Source organism: Raphanus sativus, chromosome 2, assembly GCF_000801105.2.
Source record: "Raphanus sativus cultivar WK10039 chromosome 2, ASM80110v3, whole genome shotgun sequence".
NCBI classification, from domain to species: Eukaryota; Viridiplantae; Streptophyta; class Magnoliopsida; order Brassicales; family Brassicaceae; genus Raphanus; species Raphanus sativus.
In genome coordinates, this window is record NC_079512.1 from 36,389,482 (window position 1) to 36,415,383 (window position 25,902).

At 37.7% G+C, this 25,902-nt stretch overlaps 4 protein-coding genes and 1 long non-coding RNA gene across 9 annotated transcripts; 3 read left to right on the top strand and 2 right to left on the bottom strand.

Moving 5' to 3' along the window:
* The first annotated feature begins 5,037 nt into the window (after nucleotides 1-5,037).
* LOC108840270 (uncharacterized) lies at nucleotides 5,038-5,891 on the top strand. Its single transcript, XM_018613105.2, has 2 exons — nucleotides 5,038-5,349; nucleotides 5,631-5,891. The coding sequence occupies exons 1-2, from the start codon at nucleotides 5,074-5,076 to the stop codon at nucleotides 5,757-5,759; spliced, it is 405 nt and encodes a 134-aa protein (XP_018468607.1). The 5' UTR covers nucleotides 5,038-5,073; the 3' UTR covers nucleotides 5,760-5,891.
* A 277-nt stretch (nucleotides 5,892-6,168) lies between these two features.
* Nucleotides 6,169-15,944, top strand: LOC108841111 (trans-Golgi network-localized SYP41-interacting protein 1). Of its 5 annotated transcripts, none has more exons than XM_018613892.2 (10): nucleotides 6,169-6,368; nucleotides 6,641-6,757; nucleotides 6,947-7,613; nucleotides 7,740-13,414; nucleotides 13,503-14,289; nucleotides 14,364-15,010; nucleotides 15,110-15,251; nucleotides 15,331-15,412; nucleotides 15,491-15,610; nucleotides 15,709-15,944. In XM_018613892.2, exons 2-9 carry the CDS (start codon nucleotides 6,707-6,709, stop codon nucleotides 15,591-15,593), a joined length of 8,154 nt encoding a protein of 2,717 aa, XP_018469394.1. In that variant the 5' UTR covers nucleotides 6,169-6,368; nucleotides 6,641-6,706; the 3' UTR covers nucleotides 15,594-15,610; nucleotides 15,709-15,944. The 5 variants fall into 5 exon arrangements, with proteins under 5 accessions (XP_018469394.1, XP_056859471.1, XP_018469395.1 ...); XM_057003491.1 differs by having other exon boundaries at nucleotides 6,947-7,609; nucleotides 7,751-13,414; XM_018613893.2 differs by having other exon boundaries at nucleotides 6,947-7,600; nucleotides 7,751-13,414.
* A 2,302-nt stretch (nucleotides 15,945-18,246) lies between these two features.
* LOC108841112 (probable xyloglucan glycosyltransferase 5) lies at nucleotides 18,247-21,380 on the bottom strand. The gene is made up of 6 exons (XM_018613895.2): nucleotides 21,028-21,380; nucleotides 20,168-20,887; nucleotides 19,779-20,087; nucleotides 19,411-19,701; nucleotides 19,226-19,339; nucleotides 18,247-19,148 (listed from the first exon to the last, which is right to left on the bottom strand). Exons 2-6 carry the CDS (start codon nucleotides 20,885-20,887, stop codon nucleotides 18,510-18,512), a joined length of 2,073 nt encoding a protein of 690 aa, XP_018469397.1. The 5' UTR covers nucleotides 21,028-21,380; the 3' UTR covers nucleotides 18,247-18,509.
* Nucleotides 21,381-23,504: 2,124 nt separating this feature from the next.
* Nucleotides 23,505-24,146, bottom strand: LOC130499101 (uncharacterized). Its single transcript, XR_008937989.1, has 2 exons — nucleotides 23,926-24,146; nucleotides 23,505-23,794 (listed from the first exon to the last, which is right to left on the bottom strand). It is a non-coding gene; the product is annotated as an uncharacterized LOC130499101 (long non-coding RNA).
* A 195-nt stretch (nucleotides 24,147-24,341) lies between these two features.
* Nucleotides 24,342-25,565, top strand: LOC108841324 (AP-1 complex subunit gamma-1-like). The gene is made up of 4 exons (XM_018614093.2): nucleotides 24,342-24,490; nucleotides 24,564-24,812; nucleotides 24,934-25,075; nucleotides 25,175-25,565. The coding sequence occupies exons 1-4, from the start codon at nucleotides 24,459-24,461 to the stop codon at nucleotides 25,409-25,411; spliced, it is 660 nt and encodes a 219-aa protein (XP_018469595.2). The 5' UTR covers nucleotides 24,342-24,458; the 3' UTR covers nucleotides 25,412-25,565.
* The last annotated feature ends 337 nt before the right edge of the window (nucleotides 25,566-25,902 follow it).

Here is a 25,902-nt window from a genome sequence, read left to right on the forward strand (position 1 = left end):
CTATCAGTCTTAACTCAAAATATCTGTTTATTGTTTTCCACTAACCGGACTGATTATTGTAAAAGTTTTCTTTTAAGAACAGGTTGATCCTTTTTGGTAAAATGTGCTGGATCTGATCGGCTCCTTCTCGGTTTCAGCGTTTGAAATTCTCTATCTTTATGCTTGCTTGTGAATTGCAGGATTCATTGTCTTTTAGCTTTCATAAAGCTAATATAGATTTTGTAACGTTTGGTAAACGTTTTTTTTTACTTGGTTAATGGTTGCTTTGACTTGGTAAATGATAATTATTTTGCTTTAATTATCAAGAATGGTTTAACGTTTTTGATTTCTTTTTCAGATTTTGGGATAACTTAATTGAGTTATTAAGCATGGATGACCATGAGAAAAAAAAACTGATTCAAGTTTCAAAAATATGGTGAAACCATAGTCATAAATAACATTTTGATTCTTAAGGGATTATGTTATATGAATGGAAATGGATTTTTGTGAGTCGACGCCCTAAACTAAATCTGGGAGAGGTCTGCCACATAAATCATTTGCCATAAGAAATAAAATGTTTGTTGATATTGATCAAAACATTTGTATTTCGTCAATGCTTAAATGCACCTTTTAAAAAGGTTGACCATGCAAAACCAATGAGAAATTTTCAGATCAATATGACTGAAACTGACATGTGTATTGTAGATTCTAAAGTCAATATGGTTGAGAATAATCATAGAAAATTGTGGTTTTGATGGTACAAAAATATCATGTATTGATATGTATATTTGCTAAAAGCAAAAATATGTTTTGGAAAAATTCAAATCATAGAGTTATAAATCAACTTGAGAGAACTATGAAAATAGTTGTATCTAAAATGTGATTTCCGAGAATGAAATACATTCTAAAGAAAATTGTAACAATTTTCGAAATTGTTTTTATTATTCATTTAAATCTAAAAGAGTTGTAGATTAACTTTCTAAACTCTTAAGAGATGATAAATGTAAATATGCATGGTTTTGAGCTATCTCAAGAAATGTGGGGGAAGCTTTGCTTACCATATAAAGTCATTGGCAACATGCCAAATGAACTTGGTGATAGTTATCAAACTATGATTTTTAAAGAAAAAAAAACTAGTGTCATACACTGAGTTTTGTGTATAATGGTTAATTGTATCTTGAGGAAAAAAAAAAAAATGACAAAAATCATTAGACAATTGATCTCGACTAATCTTTATAGATTATGTTCAATGTGATGACAACCTGGGATCCTGTTATTAAAGGTGTGTCATGAGATCAAATTGTAATATCATCAAGAAGAATGGGTTTAGCCTATGAACTAAGATGAGGTTTGAAGGTAACTCTACTTATCAGATTGGAGATCCCAAGAAATAGGTTCAAGGAGACAACTAAGTCAAACTAAATCTGCCCAAAGTACTGTAAGACTTCGGTCTATACCCAGTTCCCAGGATGATTAAACAGTGCTACATGTAAGGAATAGAGGATAAGCATTTGCTTTTAATGATTTGTGCCAATTGTTTTGAGATATGAATGGAGTAGTACATGATACTCCTCTAAACAAAACTAATGGCAAATCACCTTGTGGGTGTGAAATGGAGCCGTTTCTAGGAGAATAAAATGGTTATATTCTCTAAAGTTCACTCATGATTACCAGGAATGTTCACGGCCAAAATGAACACAATAGAGAAATTGGTTTTGTGAGAGAATGAAACTGTGTTTTGGCTATTGTCTAGGTTTACACCAAAGTCCGGGAGGTTCAAGACATCATGGCCACCTCCTGGCCGAGTAAATCCGATAGCTATTAACAATGACTGGTTCAAGGCTGAAAAAATTGCTACCAACTCATCATGCAGTGAATTTCTCGTTTGTACTCTCAAAAGTCCTTAGTTGAGTCTTGTTGAGTCTTGTCGAGTCTTGTCTAGGAAGTCAATTCTGCCGAGTCGTCTAGTGTTTAAAAGCATTTCTGTTCATGTGGGGGATTGTTGGAACTCGTTTTTGACGAAATGGTTTAAGACCATTTTTCGGTAAGTTTTCCGGACGAAGACGTTCGTCGGAATAACCAAATGTTTAACACTATGAAGTAGTGTACTCGTATGTCAAAATCAGAGTTGGTTTTGAATGAGAAATGGAGGTCCAAAGTGAATGATATAAAAAGCTTGTAAAGCTTATATTTAGCTAAGTATAAAACTAAGCAAATGTATCACTTTGAATATTTGGGTTTGAATTAGATTTAAATTTGTTAATTGGACATCATGTCAATTAACTTATTTTTATAGATCTTATTCATAATAATAACCCACTACAAAGAATATTGTTCAGTTTGATTTAGTCAAAAAGGAATAATAAATGTCTTTGTAAAGTGACGTTAATTTGGTCATGGAGAAGTTACACTCCTTAATGCCAATTAATTTGTCAAGTAAATGCTCCATCAATATACAATATGCGTTTGCACTTTGTGAGTTTATAAATAAGTTGTGTGTGTTCTCATTTTTTGAGAGAGATAAACAAATACATGATTAGAGTAAAAATCATTCTCTCATTATGAAATAGTTATGTTAGTATTTTTATTTTGTGTCTGAGAGTACAACACAAAACCAGTTTCGCCAGGTTTCTGATAGAGTGACGCAAATTCAGAAGATTGTTTGCAGTTGTATCCTGGGACTCATTACGTTATCGAACCGTCGCACTACGGGACGTATTTTGAGTTAAGAAAAGAGATAATATCTCGCCTCTGCAGTTGTATCATCCTTTTCTTACTCTTTGGTATAATTTTATCAATTTTATTATTTATAATATTCAGTAATCCGTAGTTTATAAAATACGGTTCTATCAAATCCATCAAAAATAGAATATCAGCACTATATAAACGCATAGCTGTGTCTTTTTTTAAAATCAAATAGAGCTGTGTCTTGATCCTAACACGTATACTACTGAAAAGTAGATTAGCTATGAGTTAAGCTCCACCTGAGTCTACGATTAAACCATGCATAACTCCGAACACCACACTGGTAACTTTCGGATAACACTTTCTCACACCGATGGCTTCACGAACACTGTCACGGTCCCAATCGTACTATCCCCTCGCGCGCGAAACGACGAAACCAAAAGAGATGTTCTCGACAAGAATTAAAGCATATATACTTTCACGTTGTTTTCCCTTGGTACATCCTAGAAAAAACATAAGTTATAAAGAGGTCCACGACCCTTATCCATTCTTCTTCTTATCTACCTGTAATAAATATATTCTCTTCCAAAGTTTTCTCATGTTATGCTTTAGTGTGATGTTTTCATGCTACCGATTATTCCAACTATTTTGTCATGCACCTTATAGTTTCAACATGCAAATTTAGATATATATTATTATATTTTCTTTTTTATCACCAGAACACAAACAAACAGGAGACAGTAAAGCACACGGATATACGAGATTTAAGCCATAATTCAAACATTTTAAACTCATTTCCCTGATCTCCAACTCCACGTTATGCCCATGATGGAAAAACTTGGTGAAAACGTATCTTCAGACATAAGTGTTAAAGATACTCTGCATTATAATTAAGTTTTCAGTATATAGGAAAATCATCCTCGTTTTTGTAATCCATTCTCAGTAATTAAACAAGTTTTTTCTAACAAGCAGGTGAAAGAAACGTGTTCGTTTGTATCTATACAGTATTATGCAATATTGTCACACATGAATTGTTATACTATGCGACCGAAGCTTTCTTAGATTATAGGAGACGTCACGTGTTTACGCATACCTATAAGTTACCAATTGAACGGTCCATACTTTATTCTCAAAATTGAAGTTAGTGGGAATTTTGAAAGGTTAAAAGTTAACCAATATAACTCTTTAATAAAAGAATAATATAACACGGTCATATATAATTCACACCTATAGTTTAATATTGTTATATTAATTCAGAGGGAACCCGTCACCATTGATTATACGAGGAGGTTTGGCCCCAGTATTTTAACTTTATGAAGAGGTCAACGTAAAGATAACAGACATGGATTTATTCCGTGAGCATTGACATACTGCACACACGGATTTCACACGCATTTGAGAAATAAGTGACTTTCTTATCTTGACGTTTACATTTTGTCCGTATGATTTTTTTATGAAATTGTTAAATACAAAATATGTTGATCATACATAACAAAGATGTTATCTCGTAAAGTAATGATAAACATGGGATTACGAACACGCAAATACAAAACCAACTAGCTGCAGAGTATTATTTGTTTTATATTATTGATCACGCATGATTATACTTAACACATGCATTACCTTGTCTAGTACTATGGCATGCATGTTGCAGGTTTCACACAAAATTAGTTTTCGTTAAAACAATAATATAGAATATGTAAAAGAATATGTAAAAGAAAAGCCGAAACGAGAGTGGGATCCAATGTGGACTTCACGTAAATGTTTATATTACCCATTTATGTTTTTTTTTCTCTAAGTATATATCTCTAACGTATATATGGATGCACCATTGGGTGTCGATATCCCCCCCCCCCCCTTATATTCCCCACTTCATCTTCAAAACAAGAAGCTGCACATGGGTTTGTTAATTTGGAAGTTGAAAACTTATAATATAGCCCCTAAATTGTTTGGCATCTTACATAACTATACGAATCAATGGTCGTATCAGCTAGACAGATTTGATTTTTGGTTCAACAAATTATGAAACATATGCCATCATTTCTGTTATATATAATAGACGAAGAAGAATATATTTCTCGCTACCTAACGTATGCTCCATATGCCATTATACAATAAACGAAGAATAATATATTTCTCTCTACGTAAACATATGCTCCATATTCTATCATATCTGCTATATAATAAACGAAGAAGAATATATATCGCCATCATGCGTTGAATTCGTTTAAGAGGTCTTATCGTGATGCGATGGCATGTTATACTTAAATGGGCCGACTTGTACAAGTCGGCCCATTGAATAAATTCCAGATTCTTCAGGGTCCGGTTCGGTAAAACAACCCGACCCAAAACGATTATCCTTGTTGCTTGCTTGCCAATCGTTGGGGGAAAAGAACAAAAAAAAAATTAATGGCGAGACTCTTCGTCTCTATCCCTATGCAAACGGCAGCCTTGTCGGCGCTTTCTCAGCCTCTATTTCCGCCACCGGTGAGCTGTTTCGTCGATGGAGGGGTGGGAGGATTATGTTTTACAAGAAGAATCAGAGACTGTTCCGTGATGGTGCGAGCAGGGCCAAGTACGAGTAGCTACTTGCTCGCGTTCGCCATTCCTGCTACTCTTATCGCCGCTACTGTTTTCACTTCGGCTAAGATCGCTGATAAGCTTGATGATGACTTCCTCGAAGATGTAAGATTGCTGTTTCCACCAAACGATGTCCTTATATACATCTTTGCTACTTCTTAGTTCAGATTCGACTTTGGTCTGTTTTTTTTTTTTAAATTAGTGCTGTCGTTGATTTAAGTTCTAGAGTATTGTCTCAGTTTGGCCTAAAGTGTTGCTTGGCAGTAGGGTGTTAATAATCTCGTAGTGCATTAATTAATAAGAAGCTCCTCTGTAAAAATCTGTCGGGAACACCCTTGTATCTATATTCATATGGTCTGTAAAACTAACCAGCATTATGATTACAGATTGCGTTCAACCAGGCGATAAAAGCAGCAGAAGATGGAGAGAATGGCCAAGGTGAAATCTCGATGGACGATTTGATTAAAGAGCCTGTGCTTCAACGAACACGTAAACGTCCTAAGCGTGAAGTTTAAGCAAAACACACACACACACACTTAAGCTTCTTCTTAAGGAGTTTCATTCAGTGATCCAATGACTGTAACAATATCTTGTGTTTGTACAAGCATGTAATAACATTTATAGTTGTAGTTACTGAAAAAATTATTTTGATCATTTGTATAAAATCAGATGGTGATAGAGCTGAAACGATGACACACTTCTCGAGTTTCTAACAGTGTCTATCTCATTTGCTTGTCATTGAGATTTCTTCGGCGGTACATTTGTAAACTATGGAAGAAGTAGAAGGTTATTGTTGCTATATAGCTTTAAATAGGTTACTGGATCATTTACCGTTATCGGCCCAACCTTGAATTGGGCTTTGAGGGGCCCAGGTTGTGTAAATAATTGTTCTCCTTCCCTTTGAATCAGCGTCGTCTGTGTGAGGCTGAATCGCGTCGCGTTTTCATTCTACAGTTTTTTGTCCCTTTCGTTTTCAAACGAACAAGACACACCAGCTAATTGATTAAAAGGCCATTTACGTTATAGATCTAAGGAAAGAGAGAGAGCGACGTATAAATTGTCTACAGGTGAAGTTGATTTTAACGACGCGACGAGCAATTTGATTCCTGTTCGACCGATCGAAGGTAGGTTTAGCTCAGTTTGGTTAATTTCTTTGTGAAAATTTGATCTCGTATTGCGGTTTTCGATTTTAGCTTCTGCAACTGTATTTTTCTATTGAATCTGTAAGATTAGGTTTCCGTTTAGTTACCGCACGATCTGGGTTTCCCCAAGTCTTTTTATTTGTATTTGTTCAAAATTGCATTTTGTTCCAATCCTATGCCACTATTGTGTCGGTGCTCTGTGGTATCATATTACAAGTTTGTGAAATTAAATTTGGATTTTGCGTCGTCATCAGAAGGTACAAGCCATGGTGATCCAGACTTGGTGTTGATCCAGTTAAGAGCCATTGTGAGTGAATCGAATGGACAAGAAGAAGAACCGTGGGGATCCACTCGCTGCTGGGCGACAGAAGGTTTGTTTATCTTTCTTTGAGCCTACTACCTCTATTAGAAGATTTTTTTTTAGATTTTCTTTGTTAATGTCAGTGATAATAAAAGAGATGATTCTTCTGTTTCACTTTTCTTGAATTGATAGTTAGTTTGTAGTAAAGAAGGAAGGAACAATTGAATTGATAGTCTAAGTTTCTTAACTTTAATTTCAGCTTCAACAATTTCGTCAAAAGAAAGCTGACAAAAAGGACCCCAAGGGCAGTACAAGCCAAGGAAAATCCTCCAAAAAATCTGGTAAATCTGACAAACATGAGCCTAAACCTGACACAAGTGCTGTTCGTGAAGAGGTAGAAGCTCCGCCTAATGTGGCTGCAGGAGGAGGAGCTACATCTCGTCTGAATATTGGTGAGGAGGTTGCTGATCCTCCACAAACTTCTGTAAACGCAGCAGCACACGACGATGGTTCAGTCGATGCTTCATCATCACAACTTGATACGCTTCAGCCAGGAAACACCACAGTAACTTCTGATAGTGGAGCTGAACTGAGAAAAGTAGTAGTGACTTCTGAAAGTGATATCAGCATACCATTATCCACGGAAGAAGAGAATGTGAAGAGTATCGACATTGGAGCGGCTGGCACGGTAGATTCTTTGGCATCTGACCTTGCAGATACTGAGAAGGGAGCTACACATGATGATGCATCTATTAGTGTTGACGGAATCGTTGCTGCTCCTGAAAATCTAGCGGAGGGGCAAGGAGTTGAAGTTGAAAGTGGGCCTGGGAATGTTGAAATGCAGCACTCGCGGTCCTCGTTGCCTGAATCTATTCCTGATGATGCTTCCTTGATTTGTGCAAGGGGAGATCAGGTAAAAGTTGTAGGTTGTTCTCTCCTTCTCTTTTCAATCCTTTTCTTTATTTAGTTTTCTTGCGTAGGAGTAAAGAAGTTAGGTCGATTGCATGCATCCTTTTTGTTGTATAATTCAGTTCTCATTTTTTTCTGGGTAGGGAATATGCAGGAAGACGATGGTTCACACAAGGAACAGTTTCCTGAATTATCTGCAACTCCAGATATTGATTCGATTGCAAATGAAGAAAGGCAAAAAAGCTTTCCAGCCATTGTGGATTCTTCTGTTCCCCCTTCTCACTTTTCAGAGGGATCCTCAGTTGCATTTGATTCAGCTGAACTAGAAGGAAAAACTAGTGAATTTAGAAGCCAGCATATTGGGGAAGCTGCAAAGCTTAATGAAGAGAAACCAGAGGCATCTATTGGTTTTCGTGATAACAGAGATCACGTTCTGTTGACTGAACGTAAGGAAAGCTCTATTGCAGACGTGTCTAGTCAGCTGCAAATGCCCGAGAGCGTCAGTATATCTGGAGTATTGAGCCATGAGGAACCTTGTAAAAAGGACACATTAAATCCTTCTGGAGAAGTTTCTGCTGCTCTTGTTGATGAAGGCCGCTCAGTTAGCTTCTTACAGCTTATGGATATGGTACGTGGACTTGGACAAGATGAATTTCAAGCGTTGTGCAACGCAAGAGAGGCTGCTTCCAGTACTGGGCCAGGAACCACATCGTTGGAGAGATTAAGAGAAGAGCTATTTATTTCGAGTACCATGGAAGATATACTCCATGTGCAAGTCACTGAACAGTCTCATCTACAAAACGAGTTTGTTCATCAACATAACCAATTAGAAGCTGAACTATCACAGCTTCGTGCATCATATAATGCGGTGAAAGAGAGAAATGACTCTCTTGAAGAGGAACTTTCAGAGTGCCAGTCTAACCTCCACGCTGCTACAAGCTCAAATGAGAAACTCAAGGATCAGCTTCTTGCTACAGAAGCCCAAGTGGAGAATTTCACTTCTAAGATCAATGAGTTGCAGCTTAGCTTAGAAAAGTCCCTATTGGATCTATCCGAGGCGAATGAGAAGTTTATCAATCTTCACGTGGAGAATGATACATTGGTTGCAATCATTTCTTCTTGGAATGATGAGAAAAAGGAACTTCATGAAGAAAAAAAATCCAAGAACTATGAGATTAAACATCTTTCATCTGAGTTATGCAATTGCAAAAACTCAGCGGCTATACTAAAGGCAGAAGTTGAGCGATTGGAAAAAACAGTTGGTCCACTGACAGATGAGAAGATAAATCTTGTCGAGGAAAAATATAACTTATTGGGTGAGGCAGAGAAGCTAAAGGAAGAATTGGCAAATTGTAAGACTTTGGTCACCTTGCAAGAAGTGGAAAATTCAAACATAAGGGAGACGCTTTCGTTGCTGGAAGGCCAGAAGACCAAGCTTAAAGAACATAACCTGCATCTCACAGAAGAAAATGAGAAAGCACATATAGAACTGAGTGCATTTCTGATCTCGGAGACTTATTTGTTGTCAGAGTATTCCAACCTAAAGGAAGGGTATTCTTTGCTGAATAATAAACTCTTGAAGTTTCAAGAGGAGAAGGAACATTTGGTTGAGGACAATGATAAACTTACGCATGAGCTCTTTATTCTTCAAGAGCGTATGTCTCCTGTACAAGAAGAGCGGATTCGTCTAGCAGCTGAGTTAGGAGAAGCAATGGCACGCCTGGATAAATTGACCGAAGAAAGTACATCTCTGAGTAGCAGCATCCAGGTTGAAAAAGCTGGAATTGTAGACATTAGTAATGAGGATGCTTCAGAATTGATCAATCAGGAAATACCTGAAACATCTGGTAGAAGGCTAGAAGTCGGGGTTACAAGTAAACAGAGTGTACCTTTTGTTGAACATACCTGCCAAAGTCCCGGGACACAGCAAACAACTTTGGAGGAGGTAACGGACGCTTCTTCTGGGTTTTTTTCCTTGAACGAGAATCTGGAGAAAGGTGAGAAAATGATTCAGAGCCTTGAAGAGGCAATTAAGCAGATCCTCAGCGATTCTTCATTGAGAAAGTCTAGCAAAAAAGCTGACACGCCAGCAGTATCAAAATTGATTCATGCTTTTGAGTCAAAGGGGCAACAGGAAGAACATGAATCTGAAAAGGGACAGTTAACTGGTGATCAGTCGGATGTATTTGTTTCTGTGAATGTGCAGATTAGCAATTTGAGAGGCTTGCTTGAACAGTTAGTGTTGAATGCTGGGAAGGCGGGTATACAATTCAATGAATTAAAGGATGACAGGACAGCAACAAATCAACGACTCGAAGAGCTTAATGTCGAGTTTGCATCTCACCAGAATCACATCAATCTTCTTGAGGCAGATGCTATTGAGAATAAGATTTCGCTTGAAGTTCTGAAAAACTGTTCTTGTGAGATGCAACACAAAAACCACGAACTAGAACTTCTCTGTGAATCATTAAAGCTGAGAAATGATAGTATCGGTCTAAAAAACACGGAGCTCAACAAGAAGCTGAGTTCTTGCTTATCGAGAATTTATGAGCTTGAAAATCAGCTGGAAAGCTTACAGAATAACTTAAACAGCATGTTGTCGTCAATGGAGGAACAGTTAGTGGGCTTGCAGGATGAATCTCTGAAGGCAATGATGCTAGAACAGGAATTGACATCGTCAATATCTCAATTTAGTGTGGAAGTTGTTAGACTTGATGATTGCTTACTCAGATATGGAACTGCTGGAGCCATTAGCATAGATAATCATATGTCAAATTCTGTTGACATGGCTGTGAAGGTGATTGACGACCTGGAGGAAAAACTAGAAGTTGCTAACGCAAAGCATGAGTCCTCCTCAAACAAATATGAGGAATTGAAGCACAGTTTCAACACTCTGCTTGAGAAGAATGGAAAGGTCTATGCTGACCTGACAAAACTGATTACTGAATCATGCGGGTCTGTGGAGATGGCCAAATTTAAAGGTGAAAATCCAGTTGTCTCTGATCCTTCTAACGATGGTAATTGTGAGAATCTGATGGAGGCTGTGCGAAATATTCTTTCTGAGAGGCTTGAACTTCAGTCTATGATTGATCAGCTACAGTCGGACTTGTTGAGTAAAACAAACGATATGGAGGAACTGACGCAGCGAAGCCTTGATCCCACTTCACTTCGAGACTTAGTTGAGAAAGTTGAGGGTGTTCTGGAACTTGAAAGTGGCGAAATTAGTTTTGAATCCCCTGCTTTATATGTCGAGTTTCTGATTTCCCAACTTGTTCAGAAGTTTATAGAGGCTGAGGACTTGGCTAATCTCATCAGAAATCAGTTAGAGGCCAAGGAGAATGAGCTGATGGAGATCCAGGAGAGTTTACTGCACCACAAAACTGAAATGGATGGTCTCAGGGAAAATATAAGCCAAGCAGAGGAATCTCTTGTGGCCTTACGATCTGAGTTACAAGAGAAATCTAATGAACTTGAACAATCTGAGCAGAGGTTATTATCAACTAGAGAGAAGCTTAGCATTGCTGTTGCAAAAGGAAAAGGTTTGATTGTTAACCGTGACAATGTCAAGCAATTGTTGGCCCAAACCTCCGCTGAACTGCAGAGGTGCTCAGAGGAACTGAGTTTGAAGGACACAAGGCTTCAGGAAGTAGAAGCAAAACTTAAGACCTATACAGAGGCAGGTGAACGTGTGGAGGCATTAGAATCTGAGCTTTCTTACATCCGAAACTCAGCTACTGCACTTCGAGAATCGTTTCTTCTCAAAGACTCTCTGCTTCACAGAATTGAAGAAATTTTGGAAGATTTGGATCTCCCAGAGCAGTTTCATACTCGAGATATACTCGACAAGGTGGAGTGGTTAGCAAGATCAGCTAACGGCAATTCTTTACGTCCCTCTGATTGGGACCAGAAGAGTTCTGATGGAGGTGCAGGATATGTTCCCTCTGAAACCTGGAGGGAGGAAGGTCAAACTGGCACAAGTTCTGAGGATGACTTAAGGATCAAGTTCGATGAACTCCAGGGGAAGTTTTATGGGTTGGCTGAACAGAATGAAATGCTGGAGCAGTCCTTGATGCACAGGAATAACTTGGTTCAGAGATGGGAAGCACTCCTAGGAAATATTGATATGCCTCCACAGCTAAAGTCCATGGAAGTGGAAAACAAGATTGAGTGGGTTGCGAGTACAATATCAGAGGCTAGACATGACAAAGATACTCTCCAACGGAAGATTGATAACCTTGAAGTCTATTGTCAATCACTAAGTACTGATTTGGAAGTCTCACAAAAGCAAGTATGTGATGTCGAGGCAAATCTTCGATCCGTTGATAATGAGAGGGTGAATCTTTCTGAAAGACTGGAAACTCTGAATGTGGATCACGATAATCTTTCTGCAAGGGCCATTCACCTTGAAGTTGAGAATGAGAAACTGCAGAATCAAGTTAAAGATCTGCATGGAGAATTGGTTGAGAAACTTGGGAATGAAGAACAATTTCAGACTATCAAAGGAGACCTTTTGAGTTTGAGATACATGATTAATGATGTTATAGAGGAAGATGGCTTGCAGGATTTGGCCTTGGCAAGTAATTCTGAGAACTTGGATGTACTTCTGAGAAAGCTGATAGACTTTTATAAGAACTTGGTTAAATCTAGTTTACCACGTGAAGGAGATGATAGCTTCTGTGAAACTCGTCCATCAAATGCTGATGCTAGAAGCGGAGAGTCATTGGGTACACATGAAGCAACTTCTCACGGGCACCATCCTGAAAATATAGTCGAAGCAACAAGTAGAGACATAACGGTAATAGAGTCACCTGATGTAGCTTCCCTAACAAAAGATCTGGATGAAGCACTGCGTGTTCAGAAGCTGGTAAGGGAAGAAAGGGATTTGTACATGGAAAAACAGCAATCCTTGGTTGCTGAAAATGCGGCACTTGATAAGAAAATAATAGAGTTGCAGGAGTTCCTTAAACAAGAAGAGCAGAAGTCAGCTTCTGCAAGAGAGAAGTTAAACGTAGCTGTCAGGAAAGGGAAAGCTTTGGTCCAACAAAGGGATAGCCTGAAGCAAACTATTGAGGAGATGAACGCTGAGCATGGTCGCCTAAAATCAGAGATCATCAACCGAGACGAAATGCTCTTGGAAAATGAAAATAAATTTAGGGAGTTGGAATCTTACACTGTGAGGGTAGAAGCCCTGGAGTCTGAGTGCCAATTGCTGAAAAATCATTTGCAAGAAACAGAAAATATTTTGCAGGAAAGAAGTGATACGTTGAGCATGACATTGAATGCGTTGAATGGCATTAATATTGGCGATGAAGGTGACAGATATGACCCTCTTCTGAAGCTTCAACGGATCTCGCAACTGTTTCAGAATATGAGTACTGCCGTGTCTTCTGCTGAGCAGGAATCCATAAAATCTAGAAGAGCAGCTGAGTTGCTACTTGCTGAGTTGAACGAGGTTCAAGAAAGAAACGATAGTATGCAAGAGGAGCTATCAAAACTTACATATGAAATTGAGCAACTTTCCAGACAGAAGGATACAGCCGAGGCTGCAAAAGTTGAAGCCATATCACGGTGTGAAAATTTATCAAGGGTCAACAATGAAGAAAAGAAGAAGCTATATGCTCAAGTGATGTCCTTTGGAACTAATGTGAACACTCTGAGGAAAATTCTCGCAGGTACCAACATTTGCCTAGCTGATATTTTCACCATGAATATGGAGTTTCTGCATCATCTGAAGGCAAATATGGAATCATGTGCGACGCAAACCGGTACTAATTTGACTGGCTGGCCTCAAGTTAGTACTATGAAGTTTGTAGATAAGGTACTTTAGAACCTTTCAACACCTTTTACTATATTCAAGGTTTCACTGCAACTGACGGTCTCTGAATATGTTTCCCCTTTCTTTTCAGGAAATTTTTTCACGCTTGAGTGCTGCCTTGTCCAACGTCAGCTTGCATGAAAATTCAAATGGTAGAAACATTATGGAAATTTGTGGTTCGCTCTCTCGAAACCTTGATCAGTTTGTGGGTGATGTTAGCCATCTCGAAGAGAATGTAAGCAAGCACTTGGCATCATGGCAAGAACAGGTCAACATTGTATCCAACAGTGTTGATACCTTTTTCAAGTCAGTAGGAACAGGAACAGATTCAGAAATTGCTGCCTTGGGTGAAAAAGTTGCCTTGCTTCATGGTGCATGTTCTAGCGTGTTGGCGGAAATTGAAAGCCGTAAGGCCGAACTGGTTGGAAATGACAATTTCAACATGAGCCTCCATCAAGTAGAAGAGGACTTTTCGTCCATGGAGTCTGTTAGGTCCATGGTAAGTAGGCTATCATCAGCTGTTAAAGAGCTTGTTGTAGCGAATGCTGAGACTGTGGAGAGAAATGAAAAGGAGATGAAGGTAATCATAGCCAACTTGCAAAGGGAGTTGCATGAAAAGGATATCCAAAATGATAGGATGTGCAATGAACTTGTTGGTCAAGTTAAGGAAGCCCAGGCCGGTGCTAAGATATTTGCAGAAGATCTTCAGTCTGCAAGTGCCCGGATGCGTGATATGCAAGACCAGCTGGGCATTTTGGTGCGGGAACGGGATTCTTTGAAGGAGAGAGTAAAAGAGCTGCAAGAAGAGCAGGCCTCACACTCAGAATTACAGGAGAATGTCACATCGCTTAGCAATCTACTAGCTGCAAAAGACCAAGGTTAAACTTTCAAACTAAACCTTTTTCTTTTTCCACCGTCACACATATAGCTAATACATAATTACTTGCTGCAGAAATTGAGGCATTAATGCAAGCGCTTGACGAGGAAGAGTCTCAGATGGAGGATTTGAAACACAGGGTTACAGAATTAGAACAGGAAGTGCAACAGAAGAACCTAGATTTGCAGAAAGCTGAAGCTTCTCGTGGGAAGATTTCCAAAAAGCTATCAATTACTGTGGATAAATTCGACGAGCTCCATCAACTCTCTGAAAATCTACTTGCTGAAATCGAGAAACTTCAACAACAAGTGCAAGATCGGGATACCGAGGTTTCTTTCTTAAGACAAGAAGTCACTAGGTGCACAAACGAGGCTCTTGTTGCTTCTCAGAAGGAAACTAAGAGAGATTCCGAAGAGATCCAAGTTGTACTGTCTTGGTTCGACACAATGGCTTCACTACTTGGTCTAGAAGATTCACCTTCCACTGATGCTCGCAGTCACCTAAACCTCTACATGGAGCCACTTGAGAAAAGGATTGCATCTATACTATCTGAAACAGAAGAGTTACGGCTGGTCGGACAAAGCAAGGATTCGCTGCTTGAAGCTGAGAGGAGTAGAGTGGCTGAGCTCAGACAGAGAGAAGCAACTCTTGAGAAAATATTACATGACAAGGAATCCCAACCAAGAAGCTCGACTTCGGAGATCGTTGAAGTGGAACCTCTGGTAAGACTAGAGCTTGTTGGATAATTTCACCATTCCGGATGCTCTGCCTCAAAGCAAATAATGTTCAAATTGGTTTTTTGTTTGTCTCTGGTATTGCAGATAAATAAGCGGACGACGAGTGGAGCATCGATCCCATCTCAAGTCCGGAGTTTGCGTAAGGGAAACAACGATCAAGTAGCCATTAGTATAGATGCTGATCAACCTGATCAAAGCCTGAGCTTAGAAGACGACGATGACAAAGGTAAGTAGACTTGTCCCTTAATATTTAATTTAGTTAATCGCCTACACATTCTCATCATAACAAACCCTCTTGTTTTTAGCTCATGGATTTAGATCACTCACCACGTCAAGAATCATTCCGAGATTTACAAGACCAGTGACAAACATGATCGATGGTTTATGGTATGGCTCTCTCAGTCTCTTATTTGATTGAAAATTTCGTAATTTCGGTTCAAGTGAAAACGACATTTTGCTTTTCAGGGTCTCGTGTGACCGGACGCTTATGAGACAACCTGCATTACGGTTAGGCATAATGATATACTGGGCGATACTGCATGCTCTTTTGGCTAGTTTCGTAGTCTAACGAAAATTTTTAATCTCGTAAGTTATTAGTGACTTTTATATTCTCAAATCAATAGCAAATAGTAGCTCCATTTCTAAGCTTTAATACGTGTTTTTGTTGCATCTTTTTTTTGCAGTTAGTTTCTCGCTATGGAATGGGCTCAAAGTGGTGTGCTGTTTTCACCTATATGCTTTGTTTTCTATACATTGTTTTGCTTTTTATTAAGCAAGCAAACCGTGGTTTCGCCATTTTTATTGATCAGAATCACAAACTGCTTGACTTTACATCCGAATAAGAAAAAAAGTTTTATTATGTATTAGATGTTGAAATATATTAGACCATGACTATATAATATAAGTGACTGTTCAATTTTGTTTCCTTGTCCTTTTATCATTCTTGTGAAAAGTTACTACTACTGCTTCTCTACTCTTCTCCTATATAGGAAGCTTCTTCTTTTTGTTGCTCGGCCTGCTCTGAGAAAAGTTAAACCACGATTGTGGATTCCTTCATGGCTTTGCTTCTGCTTCTTTGGTGTTTTGGCTAGTTCAACTAGAGTCGTCAAACTGTTGACTTTATTTAAGTTTTTCAATTCTGACTTTGAAGCAAGTTTAGTTGCATAAACTGGAGATTTTGAGTATAATAACGTCGTTGCTTCCAGTGAAGTTAATTGGTTCTGTTTTACCCAACAATAAAATTCCCAAGCAGAAACAGCTGAGACCAGGTATTCAAATTTTCAAGCGCCGACAAGAAATATAAACAATCTTTGAGCATGACCACAAATAACGAAGCCTACGAAAGTAAAAGAGACAAGATCATGATCCTAGTCCGGTCCCAAATCCTCCACATTGAAAACTAGTCTGGTCCCATCCTTCACTTCCACATCATTCAATCTAAACTATTAAAATTGAAGTACACTTAACTATGTCCCCTTAAAGTTGCTCAAATATTACAAAGGACTACCACTGCATTTAAAACAAATAATTAATCTAAATTACTATTATTATCTAACCGTATTTGGCCAGATTTGGCTGGATGATTTACTTACCAAACTTTTTTTTTCTGACATCACTTACCAAAAACTTAAAATGTACGTTTAATATCCTGTGCATTGTAGTTTTATATCTTATATATTATACACATGACATTGAAAAAACACCTGTCAAATGTTACTGAGTCACCGCATTTGTATTTTTAATTTTAATAATAGCATTTACATTACAGAATATTTTATATATACAATGTAATACTTGCACAAATAGATTAACATTTGGATTGATATATAGATTCAAAATTGTCATCAATAACGATCCAATTAATCATTTATAAAACACAGTAATTACCAATGGTTTAGAAATTTATAATGATTTTATAAAATTAAAAACAATCAAAACAATCAATAACCATTATTAAAAAATGTTTTCAATATATATAAAAAATACAACAAAAAGATTAATTTCATATACTAACTTAAATTATAGTTTTTATATTTGACATTAAACTTGAAGAATATAATATATATGATTATTTATAAGATGATACATATAAAATACTATTAATTATATGATTATTTATATGATGGACCAATACAATTAATTATATGATGACATATATAGGATACATAATAGTGACTAGGGCTGGGCGTTCAGGTATCCATTCCGTTCGTTTCAAATCTGTTTGAGTTTCGGATTTCCGGGGTCAAAGATTTCAACCCCGTTCATATATTTCTAAATTTCAGTTCGAATTATCACTAGGGCTGGGCGTTCAGATATCCATTCGGATTCGTTTCAGATCTGTTTGGGTTTTGGATTTCTGGGATCAAAAATTTCAGTCCCATTCATATATTTTAAAATTTCAGTTTGAATTACATTCGGATCTTTGCGGATTCAATTCGGGTTCAGATAACCCATTTAAATTATTTTTTTAAATTCACTATATATTTTGAATTTCTTAACATATAAATTGGTTTAGTTTGAATTTTGGATCAAAAATTATTTTAAATATTTTTGCTGTTTTGAGTGTACTTTCACTATGTTAGATATTTATATTTGACTATTTTTATATATTTTCAAGTATGTAAACCAACCTAAAAGTATCATATATATTCTGGATATTTTTATATACATTAAAACTAAAAATAATTAATATATATATATATAAGTATATAAATCTTTTTCGGATACAGAACAAATATCCAAAATACTTTGGTTTGAATTGGTTATGGTTTCGGTTGTCTAAATATTAAAATTTTGATAGTTTAGATATTTAATCAATTTTGGTTAGGATTTGGTATTACTTTTTTGGATTGTGATCGGTTCGATTCTTCAGATTTGAATTTTTTATCCGGCTTTGATATTGACATGAAAAATAAATAGCAATATATTTCTAGAATATACACCCGCACGGGTGTGCGGGTCAAAATCTAGTTGATTGTTATTGTAAGTGACGTAAACCTCTCTCAACTTTCTCTGCTATACACAACTTTAAATGCTTCTTCTCATTCCTCTTTTCCCTGCCGACACCTTTCTTTTTGCACCCACGTTTTTTCACTTTTCACCGACACTAAGCTGTGAAATTCCTTAAGGTCAGAAACCATTTAATGGTCTCTCTTTCTTTGTTCCAATCTAGACAGAAACTGGTTTCTGGTTACATTCTCTGCAGGTGGTTCTTGTATTGGTTCAAGACAAAAGCTCTTTTTTCAACTGCCAACAACATGTTTTCCAACTTTACAGATATTGTATACATTTCTGAATCTCTTGCCTCTCACACACTCTAAGCCCTAACAATTTGAGAAATCAAACAAACATAACAAACAAACATGAAAAGAAATAAATGCCTACCAACTATGGTTTCGAACAAATCTCATTATAGAGAAATAAAACTCACTGATTTATTGACTCGAGTCTCACTGAATCTATCAATCAAGCTTTCTCTGTTACTTCAACTCATCTGCTCGCCAATGAGGTCGAGACCCACAAGAAGAAAGGTGACACCTTGGAACATCAAGAAGTAGAAATGCACTCCCTGAGCTGCCAAGAGACTCCTCACCGCTGCAGTGAGCAAAAGAAAGGCTAACGCGAGCTCCTTGTGGTATATCTTGTTGATTTTCTTGACGGGTTTCTTTTGTTTCTTCTGCTCTTCGAGTTGGTTCAGCTCCAAAAGCTCGCTGTCTGAAACTCCCCTAAGCAACTGGCTTTTCTTGTTTGGCGTCTCTTTCTCCGTGATAGATAAAAGATCCGACTCTGATGATCTTCCAGCTTTCTTTGTGACTATCCACTCGTAAGAGCTACCCAACTGGAATAGACCCGAGACCATGGCGTTGAACTTGGTGACAGACATTGTGTTCTCGAACAAGAGGTAAGGGACGATGAAAGGGAACGACTTGGGAGACGGGAGGAGGTTGAGGAATGACATGAAAACCGGTATGTAGCAGATGACCCAAACGGGGAGCTCAGCTTCTGGTACAAACATGGTTAGTGGAAGGATGATGCAGAACAATGTGAAGGAGTAGAAAGGAAGTATGAGTTTCCTTAGAAGGAAGAAGAGTAGTATCAGATTCGCCTTCTTCCATATCGCTATCTGCAAGAAAGAAAGGAAAAATGATCAAGAACTTGAAACTTTGAAGAAGAAGAAGAAAAGAGTTGTACACACTCTACCTTAGAGGTCAAGATTGCACCAAGACACAAGCGAAAAAGCTGCATAGGTCCTGAATGCCAACGGTGTTGCTGCTTCTTATATGCTTCATAGGACTCAGGAACTTCACAAAGGACCTGTAGATTTGTCCTCACTCAAGTTAGGGCTTTTTTAATTATTAAGACTTATTGATCAATAGTAGTAGTACCTTGACATCGTTAAGATATATGAACTTCCATCCATGGAGATGTGCACGGACTGCTATATCCATATCCTCAACAGTTGTTCTTTCAAGCCATCCACCAGATTCCTCAAGGGCTTTGATTCTCCAGACTCCAGCTGTTCCGTTAAAGCCAAAGAAGTTCAAGAACACGCCGCTCACTTGCTGCTCAACCTCAAAGTGGAAACACAGATTGATGTTCTGAAGACGGGTCAACAAGTTCTCGTCTTTGTTCACAAACGTCCACCTAGCTTGAACCAGACCTAACTCTGGGTTGTCCTGAAGATATATAATCACATCAAGTTAGAGACATCTCTCCCCCACTTGTCAGTGATATAATAGATGTTAATACCAACCTTGAAATGTGGAACTGTTAGTTTAAGGAAGTCTGGATTAGGTTGAAAATCAGCATCAAAGATCGCTACAAACTCGTACGCTTCCACGTAATCACAGCTCATAGCTGACTTGAGGTTACCAGCTTTATATCCGGTTCTAACCAAGCGATGCCTGTAGATTATGTTGACTCCCTTTTGGCTCCATTTGGCAACTTCAGCTTTAATCATTTGTTGGATGCTTTCATCGTTGGAATCATCAAGAACCTGAACCAGGATTCGATCTTTTGGCCAGTCAAGTTGACACACAGCAGATATAGACTGTTCATACACCTAAAACAACCACAAGACCAAAGATCACTACATTAAACTGATGTCAAAAAGCTTACACAAAAGGTTAAGAATAAGCATACCTCTCTTTCATTGCACATTGGTATCTGAACAAGAACCATTGGATAAGCATAGCCACATCCCTCAGCATCATCATTACGGAACGGTTCCTCATCAAACATCGGTTTGATTTTCTTGTACTTGATCCAAAAACAGCCCAAGCAGAGAATCAAACGGTCCACAGACTGTATAAGGAAGAGCACAATACAAAACTTGGAGAGAGCTTTGATTGGAGGAGCAATATAATCAGCTCTTAACCTTAACCAGCCAACGTAGACAAGATGAAGCAAGCTCTGGATCTCAAGCGTGCTAGTGGGGATGCGAAGACTCGGGCTTTCGAAGTAATGCCATCCTCTGAAGTAAGCAACAGTCTCGAACGCGAGAATCACCAAGGAAAGAGCTAAGAAGAGCTTTATGGCTGTGAAAAGCCACCTGTCTCTTCCTAACCTCTCAGAGCCAAGCGGGTGAGTGAAGCTGAGGCGTTTCTTGATGGCACTGAGGAGAGACCAGAAGACAGTAGCGAACCAAGTGAGACAACCAACGGCTCTGTGAGCTTTGAGAAGCAGAACCCAAGTGACTTGCTTTGCGTTCTTGCCTCTGCTCTTCTCCACTGGTCTGAAGGCTGAATCTGGACCTTGGATTTCGACTACGGAGTAGTTTGGATTCTCCATTTTGACCACGACTGGTGTTCCTTTCCTCGTGTCTTTCGCCCACCAATCTGAAAAATCCAACCTTGGAGCCATCTACAGAAGAAAAAACAAGAGCAGAAGAGACAAAGTAGTTGAGTTTCTCAATGTGGTAAGGATTCAAAAGAAGCACACTTTAATTTCAAAATGGAAGAAGATTAAGCAAAAACTCATTTCAGGAAACTCAAGAATGGCACCTTTAGAGCGAGTGAATCTGGAGGAAAGGAGGTAGCTTTTTAACAGATAATGGAAGATAAAGCAAGACCCAGATCCAGGAAATCAGAAATCTAGAGACCCATTTTTGTTTTTATCATAAACCAGACAGAGAAGCATCCCACAGCTCAAGCCCTCATTTATAGTGGACCTTTTTTAAGAGAATGACAGAGAGAGAAGAGAGAGAGAGAGAGAGAGAGAGAGAGAGAGAGAGAGAGAGAGAGTGGAGTGTCTCAAAGAGATGAGAGAGATTAAATACTTGGCTTTGAGGGAGAGAGAGAAGAAAGGTATATGTGAAGCTTGTGAGATCTGTCTTACACTTTCATGTGTGTGTGTTTGCTTTTTATTTTGGTTCAGCTACTTCTTTGATGGCTTCAGCATGCAAATTCATCCCCTTTTTATTACACTCTTGTTACTTTAGCCAGCACTTGTCATGTCAATAAGAAATAAAATTGGATTTTTTGAAGAAATAGAAAAGTTTAGGAAAATTCATTGATGGATGGACCACATTGTTTGTCAATTTGAGGTGAAGACAAATTCAAATTTGTTAGAGGAACTGCTTAGATTGGAACCAAGTTTTAGAAGATACCAAAACGGTTCCAAGTGAATCACTCTCTACTATTTCTCACCGCTTCTTCTGTGTGCTCCCCATGTCATGTTCCATGTGCTTCCATTAATATTTGATTTTATAATTTTTATACATAATTGTAAAAATTGTTTCCTTTTGAGTAGTCCATTCAAGTTATATAACTGCGTTTTTTTAGCAAGCGTCATCAACTTTGAATTTTAACGGGAATGTTATGAAGACAATACACATATATAAAAACATATATGGTGCTTTCCCAACTTTTTAATGAGCACTGTTATTTGAAGAAGAAACATTTTATTATTAATAAATTTAAAACTATTACGAGTCCAAGCCTTGGCCTTGAAACAAATACATCAGTTTTATCAATTATATAGTATTATTGTACATGAGAGTTTAAATTTTGTAGATTTTTCTATATAATCTAGATGTATCCGGTGAATTGATATCCAACCGACTAATGTTTTATATGCATGTTCATCAGCATCTGATAGCCCCAGTTATTTGCAATAAGAAATACACATTTATATTGTCCGACTATAAACGAATAAATATGAATTCAGTGGATTACGAATCCGGTATACTTTTTAAGCCTACCGTACTATTCTACCAATGTGTGAATTTTGTTTTTGTAGATGTTAGGGGTGGAGATTAGTAATTAATAAGGAGATAACATTCAGTTATGATCTTTGTGTGATTAACTAACAAAGTACACTAACAATCGAGAGAGAGGGTCATTTGTTAAACAAGTGTTAGTTGACTCTTTTTCAGAAAAGAAAAACAAGTGTTAGTTGACTAATAGTGTAGTGGTTGGTGGGGAAAGAAACTTTCGAATATTGCCACTAATCGTGGGCCTTTTGTAAAACAAAAGTTAATGTATATAATGTACAGTGATGTGTCTTTGACAAGAAGAGGTGTATGATTCAGTAGAATGAATAATCGCAATTTTTTCAATTTGTTAAATTGGGAAAGTTTCAGCCATATGTTAAGTTACGCGAGTTACTTGTCGGTGGCGATACTAAGACATGCAGAACTCGAGATAAGAATATTCTTTAGCATTTTTAAGGTTTTTTTTACTATACGATACCTAACGTTTTACAAAAGTATTATATAAAAACGAAAAGAAAAGTAAAGCTAAAAGCGAGACGATTTTTCAATTATATGTCTAGCTGTAATTAACTTGGTTTGTTTATAATTTACTCGGTATTAGCTTTGTTTTGTTTGAGCCATATATAATTCGATACACAAACTGTGGTGATATAGTAGTTGAACATTCATTGTGTGGGGTAAAATGAAAGTTCGAAATCTTTATAATATAAAGTCAGTAATGATTGGTCAAAATTAGCTGTTCAATAAACTACAGAATTTGTATGATTTAAACTTGAAATCCAAGTATCCAGTAATAAAACTATGACAATATAGGTAAATAATAATGCACAAATTATTGGATGTGGCACACTATGTTTGATTTAGTGTTGTGTTAGAAAGTATCTATCCAGCTTAGACCCGGTCCATTAATCATGCATATATTAAGATGATCGATTATGTTTTATGGATGATTATTGATGAGCACTTTTCAATTGTAATATTCTTTGAACAATGATATAATTTCCTTCCACATACAATGCTTTACACTCGCTACTTTAGCAGTATTTATTTTCATGATCGTAATTAGTGGATACAATCAATCATTCAATATTCATTTATTTGAATAAAGTTGCTCTTTTAGTTTTAGTTGATTACAGTTCTTATACTGTAGGTACATTTTTAAAAAATGTTTGCCACCTACTCCGAAGTAGCATCCATGGTTTTGTATATTTGAATTGTCGATATAAATTTATTTTTCGGTAGTAAGTCTTCAAAAATATGTAGATCAGTACAACACTGTTTTAAATCAATCTAAGAAAATAATCGGTTCGTACGGTAGTGTAGGAGTATTACAAATATAACTTATTGGACATATTTGATGTGGAAACCGAATCGGACCAGAAGTTCTCATTTTTTTGTGAGCTTCTAAATCAGTCAATAGCTTAGCTGGTTTAGCCTTTTTCTGCCGGCCGGTACTTGGCGTAAGAGTACCACACACCACCAGCTGTGTTGACCACTAAACCGGACACGTTCGAAGCATGTACTTCAACACCACCCAAGAGGACAAAACCTAGCGTCTGGGCAATCAAAGATAATAAGTCAGTGTAAGAGTGAGAAAGTGATTTTTGCTAGAACTTGACAAACACGATAGTACTAGCTAAATGAGAGAGTATATAACTTTAAGAAGAATTCGAATCACTAGACGTACTAAATCGATCATATTGCAATCGAGAAACTTCCCTAATGGAATTTAAATGCACGGATCAACACATTAAGAAGGAAGAAGATTAAGAGCAGAAAAGAAGGACGAAGAGCTAGGCTCCATTTCGGCTTCAATCTCCATTGAAAGGAGCGTGCATCATGGATATAAACGCATTACTTAGAAGAAGTACGATTAAAATTTTCCTGGGACGGGGAGTATCTTGAGCATTTAAGACCACCCACAACGGGGGTTCATAGAGAATCCTTACCACAAAAACTTAGACAAATAACATTAAAATAATAATATATAATTTACCTTTGGCAAGGATTGATCCTTAGATAAGTGATTTACGGATCGAATCCTTAACAACGTGGCAAGGCGTGATTGGTTTCGGTGTGGGTTGTGTTTCGCCGCTGTATTCTTTTTTCCCTGCTTTTTCCGATCAAAAAATTCTGGGTTTTGTCCTAATTGCGTCGTTGTTCATCCAGGTTCAAATCTCAGTTTCTTTTTGATCTCTCGTCTTTGATCAGATTCCAATCATGCATTCGATTTTTTCCGGTACTCGTCTAAGGTAATTAGATCCTCTTCTCCTTTCTTCGTAATTGTATTGTATGATTCTGAAGTTATGTGGATTTGAATTTCAGGGACATGATCAGATCCATAAGAGCGTGCAAAACAGTTGCGAAGGAGCGTGGCGTTGCGAGGAAAGAGTGTGCTGATATCAGAGCATCCATCAATGAAAACGACCCTCACGATAGGCACAGGAACCTCGCCAAGCTCATGTTCATACACATGCTGGGCTACTCGGAGAAGAGGATTGGTTATCTCGGGCTGATGTTGCTTCTTGATGAGAGGCAGGAAGTGTTGATGCTCGTCACGAATTCATTAAAACAGTATCCTTTAATATAGATTCTTTCTCAGTGTTAGTGGAAAAGGTAGAACTAAGTGTATATTGGGTTGCATTGCTGTGATGAGTGGTAGATTTGTTCCAGATTAGCCTTAACTCACGTGCAGAGATCTTAACCACAGGAACCAGTATGTTGTAGGGCTCGTGCTCTGTGCTTTAGGGAATATTTGTTCTGCAGAAATGGCTCGTGATCTTGCGCCTGAAGTAGAGAGATTGATCCAGTTTCGTGACCATAACATCCGTAAGAAGGTGAAGTATTTTTTAGTTCATATATAATGCTTGATGGAACTTGAGGCTGTTGGTTCTGTTCCTTCATTTCTTTGACCATTTATGTTTTATTATATGTAGGCGGCACTTTGCTCCTCTAGAATAGTGAGGAAAGTTCCAGATCTTGCAGAGAACTTTGTAAATGCTGCTTCTTCCTTGCTGAAAGAAAAGCATCATGGGGTTCTTATAACAGGAGTTCAACTTTATTATGAACTATGCACGATATTACTAATAGCGCATATCAGCCAGAGTATGATGTTGCAGGGATCACAGATCCTTTTCTTCACATACAGTTACTTAAGCTCCTGCGTGTTTTAGGCCATGGTGACGCTGATGCCAGGATTTGATGACTGATATACTTGTCCAGGTTAGTCGTAATTTAGAAAGTGATTTTGGATATGGCTCACCATTTTCACATTTGCAATGTAATTCCCGTGGAACCATATATGCTAAGACTTTTTTTATATATTAAGGACTCCACCATTAGAATACACCATTGAACATATATTTTTGATTCGAGTCCTTCACTATTCAAACAAAACAAAATTAACTAAAAAAATTAGTTTAAAATTCTTAAGGACTCCCATGGTGAATCCACCATTGCGGATGCTCTAAGCGAGCTCGAGGGAAATATTGGAAAGAGTCGACACTAAAAAAAGTCAACAACCTTCTGGGTGAGAAAGAAGGCCTCAGAGACGTTTCTGTCCAATAGCAAAACCCGTCTTGCGGTCCATTTAAAGAAGTTGGGCCTGAAAGATCCAATTACGAAGAAAAAACTAATTAAAAAATTAAATAATGCAATAAGAAGT